The sequence below is a fragment of the Rhipicephalus sanguineus genome, chromosome 5 (assembly GCF_013339695.2).
Source record: "Rhipicephalus sanguineus isolate Rsan-2018 chromosome 5, BIME_Rsan_1.4, whole genome shotgun sequence".
NCBI lineage: Eukaryota > Metazoa > Arthropoda > Arachnida > Ixodida > Ixodidae > Rhipicephalus > Rhipicephalus sanguineus.
The window spans coordinates 24,059,498-24,078,064 of record NC_051180.1 but is presented as its reverse complement, the minus strand read 5'-3'; the positions used below and the strand labels follow the sequence as shown (position 1 = coordinate 24,078,064).

At 43.3% G+C, this 18,567-nt stretch overlaps 1 protein-coding gene across 1 annotated transcript; it reads left to right on the top strand.

Moving 5' to 3' along the window:
- Window positions 1-17: 17 nt before the first annotated feature.
- LOC119393366 (probable 39S ribosomal protein L45, mitochondrial) lies at window positions 18-17,895 on the top strand. The gene is given in 7 exon segments (XM_037660341.2): window positions 18-96; window positions 496-717; window positions 719-740; window positions 7,034-7,250; window positions 7,926-7,974; window positions 8,887-9,036; window positions 17,513-17,895. Coding segments are annotated over 7 exon segments (1,038 nt in total). The 5' UTR covers window positions 18-36; the 3' UTR covers window positions 17,831-17,895.
- The last annotated feature ends 672 nt before the right edge of the window (window positions 17,896-18,567 follow it).

Below are 18,567 nucleotides of genomic sequence, written 5' to 3'. Positions count from 1 at the left end.
TAATTGCATTGGAAACGGAAACCCGAAACAGTCAACATGGCTGCACACTGCAGTAACCTCATGCTTCGGCTCGCGATCAGCGGTGCCGGACGCTCAGTAAGCAGGTTTCGTGCTGTTTTATGCCGGGTATCTTAGCTTCGCAACGATATATGCTGTGTATTCGCGACAGCCTACCCTTTTCGAGATCTGTGTGATGGTTGTCTCTAAGAGCCTTCCGTTGATCGCTCGAAGGCACGTAACTCCTCTAAGTCGATATTTAGTCGTGCTGATCGGTAATGTGTATTTGAAAGGATCTGATCATAAGAACCATAGATTGCGTGTATATGCAACTTGTTTTGCTTAGTGCTTACTGTGCTTTCGTTTCGCTCGTTGACTTGGCGCGTGAGCGCACAACTCCACAGGATGTAAGTGGAGCTGTCGCTCTTTTAGAGAAAAACTTTACTGGAAGCTTGTCTGCGTGTTCCGAACTAGTGCGTCAACTTTCATCTTTCTCAGTTGACGCAGGGGCTGTTCCGACCGTCGGTGCAGCAGGTGCGTTGGGCGAAAAGCAACAAGCACTGGCTTCCAAAATGGAAGGCCTTGCGACGGCGCAAGGTTATCAAGATCAAGCTGCCCGAATTCGAGGAGATGCGCCACAGGGACCAGATGACACCAGAGGAAATGCGTGCCAAACTAAAGGAGCAAGGTGTGGCCCCCGACCGGCCCTGGAATGAGCGGACCCATGGTCATCAGCTGCTCGGGTGAGAACTGTACGAGTCTGTGGCAAATGCGATTACAATTATTTGCATCACGAGACGAGCCATGGATTGCCGACTGCATAAGCCTGCGAGAAATGGCGATGGTTATAAAAAATTATGCGCATCTTCAACTGACTTAACGACGCGAAGGCTGATTAGACGGTGGAGCTGGTGGCATCTGTTTTAGCTTGGCCATTTTCAAGCATTCCATAACGAATGCGAGGCGAACATACCGGAAAGAATGCGAGACCCTCGGCTTTTCCAGTATGGTGATCAGCCGGTCCTCCTTTCTACACCACCTGCTTCGTTCTCGCCATAGCTTCGCTTTTTGCTCTCCTCCTCTCTACCATTCTCAACGTCGCTACCCTTCCTCTACCAGGCTCAACTCTCTGCACTAGGTTCCCTTTCACCCACTTGCTCCCCCACTCGTCAGGCTTCGCTGTCGCAGCTATAGAAGGTGCGGACAACGGATCCCCAGGGTTTTAAACAGAACCGCTGTTAAATGCATGCACAATAAAACCCAGAGCCACATAAGTCACCAATGCCAGTCATGAACATCTAGCCTTACCCGCCGTGGTGGCTTAGCAGCTTGGTGTTGCACTGGTAAACACAAGTAAGCGGGTTCAATTCCCGGCTCAGCAAAGATACATTGAAATTGTATCGCAATAGGATACAAAATACTCGGGCAAGAAGCATTTCAGATACAGATACAAGATACTTACAAAATGATTGTATCCAATTGATAGCTTGCACGTGACGTCACGAACGCAAAACATGGCGCCAACATGGCGGCTTAGATGACGTCGAGGCAGTATAATCACGCAGCGACTAACCTGCTTCAGAGTGATAACGACATCGCTGGAACGTTATTGGGCCTCTGTGCATGAATAGTGAAAGAACCAGCATGCGATGTACTGATAACGCTAACGTGACATCACAAAGTTCGCATCCCGCCATGTTGGTGCTCCAACGTGGCTGTTTCAGTGACGTCAGTGCAAGCCATCTGTACGATACTTCCCAGTTGTACCTTAAGATACTTCGATACATTTGCTATTATAGATCTATAGTATGAAGTAGCAAAGGCCTATGTAAAAAATTTCTGAACTATTAAAGGGACCGACAACTGATTTTTCTCTACCCATTTTTTTACGGCGCGACAGAAAGTTCACCATTCGCAGTTTTTGTAGCTGCAGTAGTTAATCCCAAAAGCACGTAGTTATTTTACAAGCAGTATTTTTCGATCTGAAAGGCTCTAAACATGGACGCACCTTTCCTCCAGCAACGCTGGGAATTGATAGCGATGGCGCCAGCCCTTCTCATGATTTGTGAAAACTATCGTTGTTCTGCTTTTGCAGGAGTTCCTGTAACTATGCTTAACCACCTTTATTTATAGCTTTTCAACTATTTTTGAAAATAACAAGCTGTTACAATGAGATGATGTGCCATTATACACCTTCCCTGTATCTGTACTGCGTTGTGTGTGCATGCGTCCAAGGTTGCCTGCGCCTGTGTCATGGGTGGCTTGTCCTCGTGTCATTACTCTCTCGACACACGAGCCAAGCCAAGTCATCGAAAACATCACTACACGTATTTGAGGCCGCGCCGAGTAGCAGCACGCATCATTTCTGAGACCAAGTGTAGGTAGCAAAACTATGTCGCTCCAAAATCTTAGCGACCTGGAAACTGTGTGCACTGTTGTATGAACGTGCTGAAAAGTTGCTCAAGACGCGCTGATGAGCATGGGATCATTACGTCAGGCGAAGGCAGCACCACTTTAATGCATGCTACTAACGCAGGCCTATATGTACATTTTTATGGAGTAATACTTTTTAATATAAAGAAACGAACAATATTTCAATACTAACAAAAAAATCGTCGACCGCGTACAGCAATCAATGGTCACATGGACGGGTTCATCGGTTCGTTCATGTTTTTGCTGCCAGAGGCGCCACAGTTTATTTTTTGCGACTTTCAATTAAGAAATAAAAATATAAATCCATCTCTCACAAAAACAGGGTTAGTTTGAGTCAATGCGACGGACAATCTTTCCATCAGTGGAGTCATCTCATTTCATGTTCTGGGCAGTTGTCAGTCCCTTTAAGAATTAGAAAATTTCTTAACTGCTGCCAACTGCATTTAATTTTAATGAAATATCTGTTTGTATCCCAAAAGTTCTCTTTCTTGCTAAAAGCGTATTAGTTTCATTCTGAAACAGCTTATCGGGATTTGCTTGGCTGCTTAACATGACAGCTTTTTATACGCTGCGCTGTAAGTGGTTTTTCCTTGACGCTTTTCTAATTGATGGATGTCACTGCTCTATGTGCCGACCATCTAGCTGGTTGCCATCTGCTTACAAGAACGTCAATAAGAAGCCTCCGCGCAATGGTGCAAATACTACTGTACAGTTTTACCTTGTCCGTAAGCGTTTTCGTAATGCTGTAGTATCACCCGACAGGTAGAGAGCAGCAACAACGCTGGTAGCAATATCTTTTGTGACTAATCGTGTGAAGATGATGAGTCATAGTCAGCGCTCATAATTCACTGAGGACACAAAACTGCAATTATCTTTCACGTTCTACTTATCTGCTGGCGTAAAAAGCGTTCCTTAGCAACAAATTCACTAGTGTGTAATCTTTTACCATTTCTTCTCTTAGAGAGCTTGTGCTGGCCAGAAATGTCTCAGATGTGTTGGGGTGGCACAAAGCATCGCAGGATATCGCTGCTATTCACACTACTCTCACTTCTAGCTCTGCTTACCCGCTGACTTGTAACAGTAAAATAACTTTACGGTGATTTAAAAAAGAAAATGAATATAGATAAGTGAAATAGCAAGGCGCTACTGTGTTAAAAAATCACAGCGAGTGTATGAGGTGTTTCACGTAAGCAGAACCACATATTTTAAAAACAAGCGGTTAACCACGACTGGATGAAACCAACGGCCTATGGTTTACCATCATGTGGTGCTCGTTATCTTCTATTTTCTTGTGCTTAATTGGTTAATTAACTAAGGTCAATTATACAACATTTTTAATATTCACTGTAGGGCCAAGTGCGCTTTGTCACGTCATAGAGCGCATTTATAAACTACAGATCCAATCGTTTTTTGGCAACATACATGTTGCGTGAATATTTTTCGGCTTTTAAAGAAACCCCACGAAATATGAAATAAAACCACGTGACTGCGCTTATGCGCTACCGTAGTGTAGCGCTCTCAAACATGCTTCGACTGAATCAACTGGCGCACGTACCGTCAGCCTATCACTTCTCAGGGATGATGGCGTTTGCTTGCCGTGCGCGGCAGTCGGAAATGTTGACGCCCTTTGGAGCTGATGCCTAGAGCACCGGCCGTTTGTTTCATGGTCCATACACTGGTTGTTTCACACGAAACACGTTTGAGAGCACTGCAATACGGTAGTGAACAAGGGCAGTAACGTGGCCATATTTCTCGGGTTTTTCTAAACGCAGGAAAAAATCACTACACAGTATGTACATTTCCACAAGAAATTGGATAGATCTTTTTGGAATGCCCTCTACAACGTAATGAAACGCACTTGGCTCTAAAGTGAATATCAGAAATATTGCATAATTCACCTTAGTTAATTACCAACTGAAGTGCAATGTTAAAATACTCAACAAGAGCCGTATGGCGGCAAACCATCTTGTTGGTTTTATCCAGTTGAGATTAACCACTTCTTGGTAAATATTTGGTTCCTGTTACGTGAAACACTCTGTATGAACATAATACAGGCAACACCCTTAAAAGCTATGACGATACAACATAATGTATAGTCAACTTAGGTGTTAAGGCCAGACAATAGAAAACTCGGTGCCTATGGAAAATAGCATAAAACGGCTCGTGGGGACGCTCATGAGAAAAACAGAGTACTTGGTATTATGTTTCTCAAATCACCTTCCTAACATCTGTAAGATCTTTTCGTATAATTTCCATTATTATAATGCAAACTCAGTATCACTACTTTACTAAACAGTAAGCAGAAATTTTGTTACTGTGTACTCTAGGCACATTCAGGTTATTTTGCGTTTGACCTCAACATTGCCTTGACATAACAGTAAACTCGCATGGAATGTAGATATGTAAATAGTAGCAATGACGTAGACAGTTAAAAAAATAAGAATAAAGCAGAGAATATATTTTAGCAGCAGGTTACAAATGACATATTACAGTAAACAGACGGGCAAAAACCATACAGAGGCTTAGATATTGTATGGGATGCAAACGGAGGACAGTAAAGAAAGCACTTGTGCTAACAATCAAATTATCATTAAAAGAACTTCTTGAATAATTTAGCAGGAAAAACGAAGATACAGTACGCCAAAATATCTTCCGCTACGTAAATGCTTGTTCTGTCGCATCTAGCATCGGCACCGGTGGTGTGACTGTTATTAGAATCTCATATGCATATAAGTCAATTTCATCGTATGTAAGTGAAGCTTAGTTCCACGAGATCTTTCAAATCGCTGATGTGTGAAAGCTGCAAGACGCCAAGCAACCCCATTCTTGCATTCTTGAGACTTTGCAACGAAGCACCATGCAAGACAAACTTCGATAACAACACTATAGCGGCATCAGAATTCGCGCGAAAGACACCACACGCATTGAGTACGCAGCACAGTACAGTGGCTGCGAACAAGTGTCATAGCCCCAACACAACTAAAGAGAAAGAAAGCGTCAAGAAAACATAAGGTCTGCTGCACGTAGACGTTCATGCGCTTGTTTTTGTCAAGATGGCTCAAGCGTCATCACGTGACTCAGCACCACCAATAGGGATGCATAGACCTCATCAGCTGTGCTTGCTGGAGCACTTTGGCGGAAAGATAAAATAAAGTCACTGTCGTTAGTTTTATTCAGGTGGCTTAGTGACAGCAGTATCAGCTTGAGAAGCGGAGTTCAGCTGACGCTTATTGCTAATGAAGGTGCGCACTAAAAAACACCAGGTGATCAAAACTCATATGAAGTATCCCACTACGGCATGACTCATTATCATATCCTAGTTTTGGCACTTAAGACTGCATTATTTAACTTCTAAAGGTTCACTACGTCAAGCAAAAGTGCTAGTACACATGCATTATCTTGCGGCATCACTGGAGTGACAGCTCTCTCGTTTAGATTTGTTACAATTTACACAATATGCATGCATGCATCAGCAGCAGAAATAAGTAGTGCTGCTTATGTTATGTGCAGATTGTATCAAAATATGTTCATTTCCTCTGCTATACTAAAGATCTTAAGAATGTTTTTCTATGTTAATGTATGTACACAAACCACCCATGTCTGCATTCTTTGCCAGTGATGGCAGCAAGAACGTGTGAGGTGGTGCTCTGTAACTCCCTTGAAGTCAATCAAAGTGACACTTTGAACATGGCGGTGTTATAACTAGGAGCTCGGTGTTTTCGGATAAATAACAAAAAAAAAATTGGATAAACACTGGCCGGTAAACTTTTTGACAATTCGGATTTTTCCGATAAACCCCAATTTTAATGGTCAATATATGACCCTGTTCCATTCTTTATCGAAAGGGCATATTCTTAGCAGTCGTTGATACATCGGCCGGTTTGGCCGATATCAACTTTACCTCACATCAACAGTATCTTGTAGACTGCACCCATCGCACATTTAACAAAGGGCGCACACGCACACGAAGTGAAAGACGTCAACACGTCAACGTATGTAGGGTACTGGGAGCACGAGACATCTTGATATACAGTCCTCTGGCAGCACTGGTGTGCGCCATTAGACGTCTAATATATGGACCTCATAAAGTATGCTTGCGTTTATTACAACAAGCTTTATGATTATAATATGAACAAGTGTAGCTGTTTTGTATATTCAAGTATTTGTGTTTGTACATTGCGTTTGTGTATATGTGTTGTGTGTTGGCTGGTCTGATGTTTTCGTGTTCAGATATTGTTTCATTTAAGATATTGGAGTATTGAGAATAATGCAAAATTGAACTCCGAATTTCAGACAATTCGGGATTTACGAAAAATAAACTATGATAAACACCATATTTCTGCTAACAAAATAAACTGAAAAGCACCCTCTGAATTTCCAGAAAAATAAACTCTGAAAACATTGAGCCCTAGTTATAGCCTATCAATTCTTGATTCAACAAGTGCCTTTGTTGTCCACTTAAAGTAATTAGTGCATGTTTGTGGATTCTGCACTGTAGTCCATTTATAAATTGTCAGATACACATCTTTAACAGTGAGTGTTTCCTAGTGTGGCATTCCAAGGAATAAAATGCCATTAATATGTTGGTTCCTGCATCTTGTAGGTGGCGTCTTTGAACCATACCTTCCTCCTGAGGGTGATGGGAAAGTGAGCCTCCTGACCAAGGCGGGAGCCGTGCAGCGCATGCGGCGTCTTGAGATGCGTGGGAAGTCCTACATGAACCTGCGGAAGATCCGCGCCTATGAGGATGAATTTGACCTCGTCGAGTTTGCTGATGTGGCCCAGGATATCTACATAGAAGCCCACAAGGCACTTGCTAAGTATGCTTGTACAGGTGCTCGTTTCATTTACTGTCGTTATTGGCGTATTTCTCAAACGAGTCTTTACGCTGAGCATAGCACAGCCACAACACAATGATGTAAGAGTAACTAAGCATGCTGTCTGAAGCTGAATATTATCGGTGATGTAATACACATTTGTGACTTGCACGACGCAAGGATCCCTAAGCGATGATTAGAACAGAAAATGTGGTGAATTCCGAGCACGACGTCGCAGATTCAGTCCTAGCCACGGTGACCGCATTCCTAGTTGTGGGAGAGAATACTTTTTCTTCAGCTTTCTTCACTGTCCCAGCCCTATAGGGGCTCAATTTCGTGACTGTGGCCCTCTAGCTGAGGTGGGTTTGAGACCCCTGACATAGATGTATTAGGAAGGTACTAGAGCGCAAACAAGATTATGGGAAGATCACGGCAAACCTCACTCTCAAGTGTCCAACTGCTACCACAGCAAGATGCGACGAAATGCAAGATACGTGCAGCATTGCACCCATTTAAACTGTATAGACCGCGTAAAGGAATCTTTGATAGTGTTCTTCATGCTCATGTGCCTTCTTCGAACAACTTGTGCCGTCCCTGCTGAATTGTTAACGCCAAAATTTCCTGTCTTTGTGTATGCCAACTTCTTCGCTTCTTGTTCTGCCATTGTTTTTATTACAGCCGAGATGAGGAAAAGCTTCAGGACCTTGTGACCGAGCACTGTTACCCGGTGAGTTTTCTCAAACTGTTCGAAACGTCTTTTGTTGCTTGCTGCCCATTAAATGCCACAGCAATAGCACATTGTAATCTAAAGTTGCTAAATTATTTTATTAGCATTTGTAAAAAGAATATAGACCACAAACCCAACCAAGCCAAGTGTTGGAATTTGGTGGAGCCAGGATGCACTAATACAGAAAACCTTCACCAGTGCGGGATGACAAAAGACAAAATGAGACAACCTATTGATAAATATTATTTTGTTTCTGCAGGGACGCAACGTAGACATTCATAGCAACCCTTTTTGCACATCACTTCAGTATAGTCACAGATGTGTATTATACTAGTTGGCATACGCAAGGCCTCCTAGTTCGGCCATGATGGGCTTGTTGGATGGATCAAATGGCGTGTGTGTAGCTTGGAATACATTATATACCCATGTACCCGTAATTACATGTGGAAGCCACAGCAAAGCACCAGCAGCTCAAGGGGTGTGCTTAACTTTAACAGATGTAGGTAGCCTCTTGTGTATCTCGCTTATACTGATGTGGATAGATTTGGCAGTACTGTTGTGGCAGCCTTCAGTAGTTCACAGCAGTTCACAATGTGCAGCAGCAATGTGGCAGCCTTTAGTAGATTATAGTTCAGAACTTTGGTGCTACTTTGGCCATGGTCTTAATGGTTTGCTGCAACAAAATTTTATACCACATTAAAAGTTCAGCTTCAGATATGTGTGTGTGTGTGTGTGTACACACACGCGCGCACACACACACACACACACACACACACACACACACACACACACACACAAACAAGCATCTGTGCAAAATTTTATGTTTGAATAATGAGCAGAAGAGTCATGGAAAGCTTGTACAAGCAGCTGTTTGGCCCTTTTTTTCTTTATTTATTGCCATATTGTATGCAGATTATGATGGAGAACATAGAGCGCAAGACACTGCGGTGGCAGTTTGTGCGCAGCCTGGAGCCCCCGCGGGCAGTTCACGTGCGGTGCACCGACATGATCAGCAAGGAGAACTTGTTTGGCCAAATAACCATGCGATTCCACAGCCAGCAGGTGAGCATTGTGCAGTGGGACCCAACATGAAGGGATTCCCGAATGTATCTTTCATTCTTGAGCGATCCACCATGGTCGAATAAAGATTGTTCTTGAGGACAAAAATCTAGGGAAAGTTCAGTGCTCGTGCAGTCCTTGGAACTTTGAGAAGTCCTTCAAAACCTTAACAAAAAACTGCCTTTGTTAGTCCTTAAAGGGGTCATGAACCACTTTTCCAAGTAATGATCTAATGGCCTCAGTATCGGAGTGTACTGCCTCCCGAATCGATTGCCGCAAAAATTTCTCGAATCCGTCAAGAATCAGCGGATTTACGGGGGTTTGGCGCACGCTCCCAGCGCTTTCTCTCTTTTCTCGTGCCGACGAGCGCACTGGAAGCTAGACAGGGAGGGATGGCATGGGGGAAAGAAGTTACGCCAGCGCGCGTCATGAAACGCGATCGCTCTCCCGCTGTGATTCGCTTGCGCGAGTGCGGCTACCGTGTACTGAGGAGTGCGGCGCCGGCAAGTGGCGGCACCCCGCGGCAAGAAGCGCATCTGATCCGAACGCCGCTCTCGATTTACGTCGGCTATCGGCCAATCAGCATGCTATGTCTCTTGCGACGTACAGCGGACAGACGCCCCGCCCACCGACGAGAGTGAGAACCGGCCTCTGTTTGAAAAGAGGGTGCCTGGGGAAACGGCAACTTCGCGCTCCGCTTGTGGCCATTACGCGGCGCGCACGACTGTAATGTTTGGCAGAGCAGTTCATAGCCGTGTCAGCTTTCCGCAGGATGTGTTTTTTCAATCAGCCCAAGGGGAGCTTCATGACCCCTTTAAAGAGACACTAAAGGCAAATAACAATTTATATCAGAGTGAAAGGTGAATGTCTGAGTGCCTAAAACGTCAGTATTATAACAGCAGTGCTTTACTAAGCAAGAAATTAAGTGGGACACAATATGCGCCACCAGTGGGACATTTTAGAATGAGCCCAATGACGTCAAGAGTCCCGATTACAATTGATCACTAATACTCAAACTTTTAATAAAAAGATGAAACCCTGTGCATTACAAGACATAATAAAATGCTGCGTGTGCATTTCTGTTTCATTCATGGAAAAAAGAACTTGGCGTTACCAAGGAGAACAGCGCAGCTAGTCTAAAAGTTCCGCTTACGCGGTCGCGTCTCAGTGGTAGTTTCGTTATCGCGTACTGTTGCGTGTGCTTTGAACGCTCGTGAGAGTCGCTGTAATGGAAAATTCGACAAAATGCCGCGTCCCTGTTATGTTGCCGGATGTTTAAATGGTGTGCGCCACTTGAGCAACAGCAGCTGCAGCAAAGAAACCGACGTGACTTTCCAATGGGTGCCACAAATAAACCCCTATGCCGAAGTGGCTGAGTGCCGTGCCTCTGCCACAGTGTCCTAAACAACCAAGAAATCTGCGTGTGTGCTCGCTGCACTTTCGTGCAGAGGATTACGAGATCAACTGCAACTTGGGCAAGGCTTGTAATGTGCCCTTCAGAGCAGAAACCGCAGTGCCAGCTGCCGGGTAGTAAAGGCAGGCAACGTTGGGCAAGGCAAACGCTACGTCAGGAGCCCTTTTCAGGTGGACGAATTGAAATGCACTAACGCTGTGCAGATTTGAAATGCACTAACACTGTGCGGACTACTGTGCGGATTTGAAATGCGCTAACGCTGTGTGTTCCAACTCGCCCAACTCGCTACCCTATTACAGTTGACTACTAAAACTTGATTTTCTTTCAAAATAAGCGTTTCCCTGGCACGAAACAAGCACTACCTGGTTTTCTGGAACGTTATTTCAACAATCAGCTTCGACTTGCCATTTGCCTTTAGTGTCCCTTCAAAGGGGCCCTGCAACACTTTTCCAAGTAATCATCTAATGGCTTCATTGAAAGATCTTATTGCCTCCTGAATTGACTGTCGCAAAAATTTTCAGAATTCGTCAAGTATGAGCAGAGTTAGAGAGATTTGTTGCACACTTTAAGCGCTTTCTCTCTCCTCTCATACCAGTGAGAGTGCTGAGAGATATGCATGGTGAGGGATGACATGGAGGCAAGAAGATGCGTCCCTTCGTCAGCACGCATCATGACCTTGAGCACTTTTCTTTTTTTTCTTCAAACGTGCAGCTTACCTTCAGTGTGATTGCAAGCGTGTGCGTGGGCATGTGGCGCCATCCCGCGGCCACAGTAACTATGCAGCTCACGATGCTAAGATCAGCCAATTATCGTGGACTTTGGGTTTATGGCATCATTTGTAGAAAGAGGGAGCGATTCCTAGCCGAGTTCGGGAATTAATTGTAAATTCCAGGCCGTGTGCAGAGCTATAATGTTTGGCTCGCATGCTCTCGACTATCGATCGGCAGCGTTTTCTGACCATGTTGAAAAAGTATTGAGGGCCCCTTTATAAAACCCTTAAAAATATTTGAATCTTACTTTCAGTTAAGCTTAGCAGATTTTATTGTTGCATCTGACCACAAGATAGTACAAGCCAAGAGTCAAGGCAATTCAATCCGATTAGCGCCATTGTCGTATGGTGAATAGACGTGGCAGTGACAGGCAGAAACAGCGTGGCCGTCTTCAATGGCCACCACTAACAGCTGTGCACTATGGGACAGGAGCATTGCCATAGGCACTGACCATGGATTACCTTGTGGCTTTTTCTTCGTGAGTTTTCCAAATGCAATTTAAATTTCGAACGCATGTTGTACATAATGTATTTTGTCTATCAACTAGCTTTTTGTGTGCTTGCGGAAAGTACCAGAAGCAGTGTAATAAGATGCAAGAGCACATTATATTTGGTGCTAACTGACCTTGGGAATTACACATGTGGTCCACTTAGTAATCTTTTTTCTTGTAGCAATATACTAGAAAGCTGGGTATGTTGGAATGGATGCGTATATCTGAATCTGCAAACAATGGGAAACACAAAGGAAAAAAAGTCACAGTTTCGCCGCAACGGCGAAGCAATGATTGCGATAGCAATAAATTGCATTGTAACGCGAAGAACGGAAAGCAGCTCGAAATTGCCAGCGCAACGCTCGAGCCCAAAGGACGCACGAAAAGAACGCACACAGGACGAGCGCGAACTAATGCGTCACAGCTCGACACTTGAAGCGCACTGCTCAAACATAAAGCAAGACGCACGAAACAAACGAACAGGTACACACAAGACGAGCGCGAACTAATTGTCACAGTTGTTATTTATTTCTGTTTGAACTGCGCGCTCCTTTCGCAAACGCGGCCGCTGCAGCGAGCGAAACGACGACGCCCTGTAGAGTGAACAGCAACGGCGTTCGCAGGGGCGGGGCGACGATCTTTAAAGCGCGCAACACGCGCGCACGTCGCGCCATTTATGTGGCCACTAAGAAAGCATGCTGAATTACATGGTGTATATAAATAGCTCGCCGTTAGCAGGCTGAGAGGGCTGAGAGACGGTGCTGTCGTGGCCTCACATCTAACGCGGCGGGCTGCAAATCGAGAGGTCGCCCGTTCGATTCCGCGCGTCGGAAAGAATTTCTTAATTATTTTTCTTCGTGGCCTTTCTATATATATACATACTTATACATATACGGTGAATGACGGTGACGGACATTTTCCAGCCGAGACTCTCCATATAATTGCTATCGCAATAAAAAGGATGCAAGATGAGCGCTAACTGAGGCTTATTAATCGAAACGTTGAAAAAAGAAAGCGCAACAAAAAACTAGGGGTGTGCGAATATTCGAAATTTCGAATATTTTTCGAATAGTGTTTGTTTGCTATTCGATTCAATTCGCACTCGAATTTTACTATTCGAACTTCCCAAAGACAAATACAGTAAACGTCCGATTGAAAGTGACCCCTTCAGATTTTTAATATGCTTCATCTCATCACACTCTCGTATTGCGGCAAAGCTGCCTTTCAAGCTCCGTTACGGTTGAACTTAGCCAAGAGACAACGTCCAAATGATAGTCCCTAGATTTTCAATATGCTTCACCTCATCACAACTCCGTATTGCGGCAAAGCTGCCTATCAAGCTCCGTTACGGTCGAACTTAGCAGAGTCAACGTCCGATTGAAAGTGGTCCCTAGATTTTCAATATGCTTCACCTCATCACAAACCTGCATTGCGGCAAAGCTGCCTTTCAAGCTCCGTTACGGTCGAACTTAGCCAAGAGACAGCAGTGTTGGCGGTAACGCGTTACAAGTAACGGCGTTACCGGTAACGCGTTACTTTTTTCGGTAACTTAGTAACGTACTCGTTACAATTTAGAAACTGTAACGGGTAACGTACTTACGTTAACATTTTTCGGTAACGTGTGGTGTCACGTTACTCGTTACTTTTTCATCCTGGGGGTGCAGTCTTCTCAGAGCTCGCCCCGACAAATTCTTTTGTCGCAGCGTCGGAGTGCTGTCGGCCTGCCAGGCATTGACCAAAAAAGCGCGGGCGGAATCGCTTTTCTTTTTTGTGGAAATTGTTGGGACCAATTTCTTAAGACGCGCCGACTCCTTGTGTGGAGGTTTTGGCCATCGCCACACAAAGCTTGATGAAAGCCGCATAATTTGCCATGAGAAACTGTACGGACATGCTTCTCGTGGAAGTGGATGTAGCAGGTGGATTGCTGGTACCTGCGCCTTTTCGTGCCCAAATGACAGGCCGGCCGAAGAGAAAGCGCAGGGGCTGGTTTACTCCATACCACGTGCTGGTCGTGAAATTTTGTACGTGGGGGAAGCAAAGAACTCCCCCGAAAGGCTGCGACAACATAAAAACGATGCCCACAAGTTCGCGCGACAAAGGAGTACACTCGCTGAGCATAGCATGGTAAACGACCACCGCATCAAATTCGACAACTCCCACGTCGTCGACTTAAGCGGTTTTCTGTGGAATTCTGGCCGATCCAGGCGACAGCCGGTAACGTAAACCGGTCTACAGGTGCGCTGCCGATCGAGAGTCTGCCTTATTGTGGAGAATTGGCGTGACCCCCGGCTGGAAGAAAACCCTGAAAAAGAGTGCGAGTGGGACGCGAAACGTAGAAATTTTTCTTGTAACGCAAAAAAATCTTTTTTTTTTACTCACTACCTTAATACCGCTGTCACACGAACAGCCTTAACCGCGGTTAAGCTAACTACGGTTACGGCTAACCATGGTTACAGGTAGCTACACGGCAGACATTACCGCAGTTAGTGTACTAATCGTGGTTATTGCAAACGGGTGATTCCACGAGGGATCGACACGGATCCGAAAACAAATATTTTAAGTTTAATTGAGTATTTTATATTTTTATGCATGTCCCATGCCAGTAGCCCGAAAAGAAACTTAATTTCCTTATTAACTGCATAATTTACGAGGGAAAAATATCAAACACATTCAATCCGGAGGGACCAATTTCATTACCTGTCGTTCTCGAAAGTTCACGACGTTGTAAACAGAAATATTATCGTTACAAAGAAGATATTTTGTGTATGAAATGTATGCGCAACAAAGAGTAAAATAACATTGTTTGAAACTTGTAGAGCTAAGGAAACTGTTTTTGAAAAATGTCTAAATATGCGACGTTTTATAGTAGCTACAAAGTTGATAAGGCCTATCAACTTTGTTTTAAAAAATAAATTTTGCTTTTTCTATCTGTAACTGCAGCGAAGTTTCTGGTTATTGAACTCATGAGCAAGTGAGGCTGATCTTGAACACCCTCACATAAACGCTCGCAATTTTTGCGGTAAATATACAGGTTAAAGTGAACAAAAAATGTTTATGCACAGATATTTTTTTACGTAACTAGCCCGTTTAAGCATTTCTTTATTACTACAAAATTCGCGCTTTATTTTGCTAGCAGAAGCACACCATCAGAATTATTGTAAATTTCTTGAGATTTCATTGATGCTTTCTTTGCGAATAGCGTTGATGATTGACTCTCATATTCTGTATAATGTCACATTGACAAAAACGGCTTCACCATGTGTCAGAGTCAGAAGCCATCACACGTAACTCTAAAGGCAACTTTAAGCCCCGATACCATTGCTGAGGTCCGGTACATTTGTGCAAGTAATACTCATTAGATCAGAATTTTGGGTATATTCGTTGTTTGGGTTAGAAGTTTTATGTGAAACAAATTTCAGATTTAAATTATTGCTATTGTGAGTTCGTGCAGCAAAGATACATTGATTATAATTTATGATTGCGGAGTAACGGCAGAGGTAACGTCCGTTACTTTTTTTCGGTAACGGTAACGGTAACGCGTTACATTTTTTTGTAGGTAACGTAGGGCGGTAACGCGTTGCTTTTTTTATAGTGTAACGGGTAACGTATTTAGTTACTTTTTTTCAGTAACGCCTACAACACTGAGAGACAGTCAACGTCCGATTGAAAGTGGTCCCTAGATTTTGAATATGCTTCACCTCATCACACCCCTGTATTGCGGCAAAGCTGCCCTTCAAGCTCCGCTACGGTCGCAAATGTATTAACTAGGCTTGTGTGAATAGTAAGCTTTAGGTTCGAAGCGAATTCGAAGCGATTAGTGATTTTGGTCGAATAATTTCGAATCGAATTCGAATAGTATATATCACATATTACAAAGAAAAATGAGCATATCTGTCATGACCCAACCAACCTGCACAACGTTTCTTTTTTAAATTGTAGCAAGGCATGTGGAAATGTCATTCTTTTTTGGTTCAAAGGAAGTGGAAGCAACTTTAAATAGTAGCAGGATTTGGCTTTCGGTACAGTGCAAATGATAACCTGTAAAATATGTTACGTTTTAAAATTTACTATACTTGGAGCATATAAGCCGGTATAACAAGATTTTAAACTTAAAAAATGATAAATCGGTGTGAGGGTAATGTGTTCATTTAATCTTAAAGTGGGGCTTCGCGGCAGTGCGGATTTTCTCTGGAAAGGTGTATTCACGGTATAGCACCCCTTCACTGCAGTGAAACCACCTTTACAGAAAGTTACAAGCGGACGGTGCGGATTTTTTTTGGAAAGGTGTATTCACAATATAGCACCCCTGCACTGCAGTGAAACCACCTTTACAGGGGGGGTTATAAGCGGACTAATATACATCTATTCGTTCATTTCGAATACTTCGAAATTTTCAATAATTTAAATTCTAATCGAAGCGAATTCGAATACTGTATTATTCGTTCGAATATTCGAAGTGCTCGAATATTCGCACAGACCTAATATTAACTAAAAAAAAAATGCTGGTTCTAAGGTGGAGACGAAAGATGTGGCAGAGTTGGGGGCATTATTAATGCTGTTTTGGACTTGAAATTTGGGCAGGGAATCCGAAAAATCGGACGCCGAAGCTTTTTATCATCCAAAATTTCAGGTGTTCTTATATATCGACGTCTACGAGGCAGATTTGGAACTCTGGACTTGAAGGGAGCACACCCTTGTCCACCACATTAGTTTGGCTTCCACAGAAGTTGAAAGAGGAGGAGAGGCTGAGGAAATGGCATCTTTGCCTATCACGTGTAAAGTGTTGTCAGCAACACTTTGGTTGCACCAAATCATGTACATAAATACAGTTCAGCCTCTACATTGCCTCATTCTTGATAAGACAACTATGAAACACCACCCCACCAGCGCTTCATCAACCTAGCAAAAAGAAACACTTTCATGTTGCTATCGCATAAGAATATGCTTAGGAATCCTCTCCAACTTTTTTTTCTGCGATTTCGCTTCGAAGTATTCGGAAAATATTCTAGAAATATTAAAAAAATATTCGAATTTGCTTCGCACCCGAAATTTTGCTATTCGCACAGCTCTACAAAAAACAATAAACTCCATGCACAGGACTTTAGGTGTCAACCTATGTCATGTGGAGGTACCTTAGTCGCACTCAGTGTTTTATGGAGTGTTGAATTGCGAAAATAACGCAACATGACAAGGAACAGCAGAACCTGCTAAGGTGATCAGAGAAGAGAAGAAAGAACTCTGATTTCCTACTAGACTTTTCAAAAATTACATTCTATATGTATTGCATTTTGGCAAAAACAAATATGACAAGGTTCCAAATCATGCCACACCATAGTCATGCAAAAGCACCAAGAATGCCTTTCTCTTTTTATCTGTCCAGCTGAATCTGTGTGTGCATGCGTGTTCACGTGTGCATGTGTTCGTTTGTGTGTGTTTAGAGGTAGAGGCAGTTCTATATGGATCTCGAAGCACTTTTGTCTTCTATTTCTTGGTTTTTAATTTTAATCCATTCCCAATGCATTCTATGCATAAGTAGTCATTGTGTTCTCACACACAAAAATAGATGTTATGTATAGGTACTCGCTTTCTTTGTATGAAAGGAGAAAAGTAGGAAGACCGACATAACTGTTTGTAAGCTTGAAGATATTTTTTGGTGAATGTATTTACAGACGTATGGCACCATCTCTTAACTATGTTATAGTGCAGCTTGAGCAAATCTCCTGGTTTGGCATGATCCAGTGTTCAAGGAACTCTACTCATGTTCTGAATAATGTGTACAATATCTTGTTCTGGTTTTCCTTGCAGACATTGGCAGTATATGATCGTTTCGGCCGTCTAATGCACGGAAGCGAAGCAATAATCAAAGACGTTTTGGAGTACGTAGTCTTCGAGAAGCACATTTCAAATCTGTATGGCACGTGGCGTCTACACTCTAAGATCATCCCTGACTGGCAACCGCCAAAGGAACCCATGAGGAAGACATTTGTCAAGCCAAAGCCAAAGGAGCAGCCAGAGGAAGCTCCTGGTGCGGCGGAGACAACTACCACCACTGTAACAGAAACCAGGCCACCCCCACCATCACAGTCATCACAACCGTCCGGTGAAACGTTCGCAACAGCGTGATACGTGCTTAAAGAGAAACTTGAGCAACAAGCAGCTTCTTGAACTTCTAAATAGACTGTGTAATTTAGTAGTTGCAGCAATTGCTGAAAGAAAAAAAAAGGGAATTGTTACAATTTGTTGATCTACATTTTATTCACATGCACTGGCCACAGTGAAGCCAATTGTAATGCCGTGCAGATAATGTTTTCTGCAATCTGCGAAGCCTGTTTTTAGTGTTGGTTCAAAAGGGTTGCCAAGGCTACACATCCAGAATGTTTTCTGTTTTTTGGGGTTAACAAAACGACTTACAAGAACACACCAGTAGCGATAGTCCAGAAAAACTGCTTGTCTTCAATTGTACTGTTATTTGCAGGTTCTTCTAAGGTGTTCTCTTTTTTCATCTGTGTGCTGTAAACGTATTGGACATAGACTCAGCCAGCCCAGCTTTCTATACTAACCCTTTACAGGTTGAAGACAAGTCTCATTGCATGGCAACACAAGAGTTGCTGTAAACGTAAAGGCCAGCTACACTAGATTTTGCCAGTTCTTTTTTAGCAGATAATCATCTTTGCCACATTTTTTTTTTTTTGTCAGTGCGCTGAAGCCCTTTACCGCTCGAGCACAGCTTTAGCCTTCTTTAATGAAGGCATAAAAGTACAGTGCAGTGCAGGTGTATGAGGTACTGGCAACTTACTGTAAAGGGCAACGGTATGGTAGACCACAATGAGATATAAACATGAGAAGTTTAGTAGCAACAC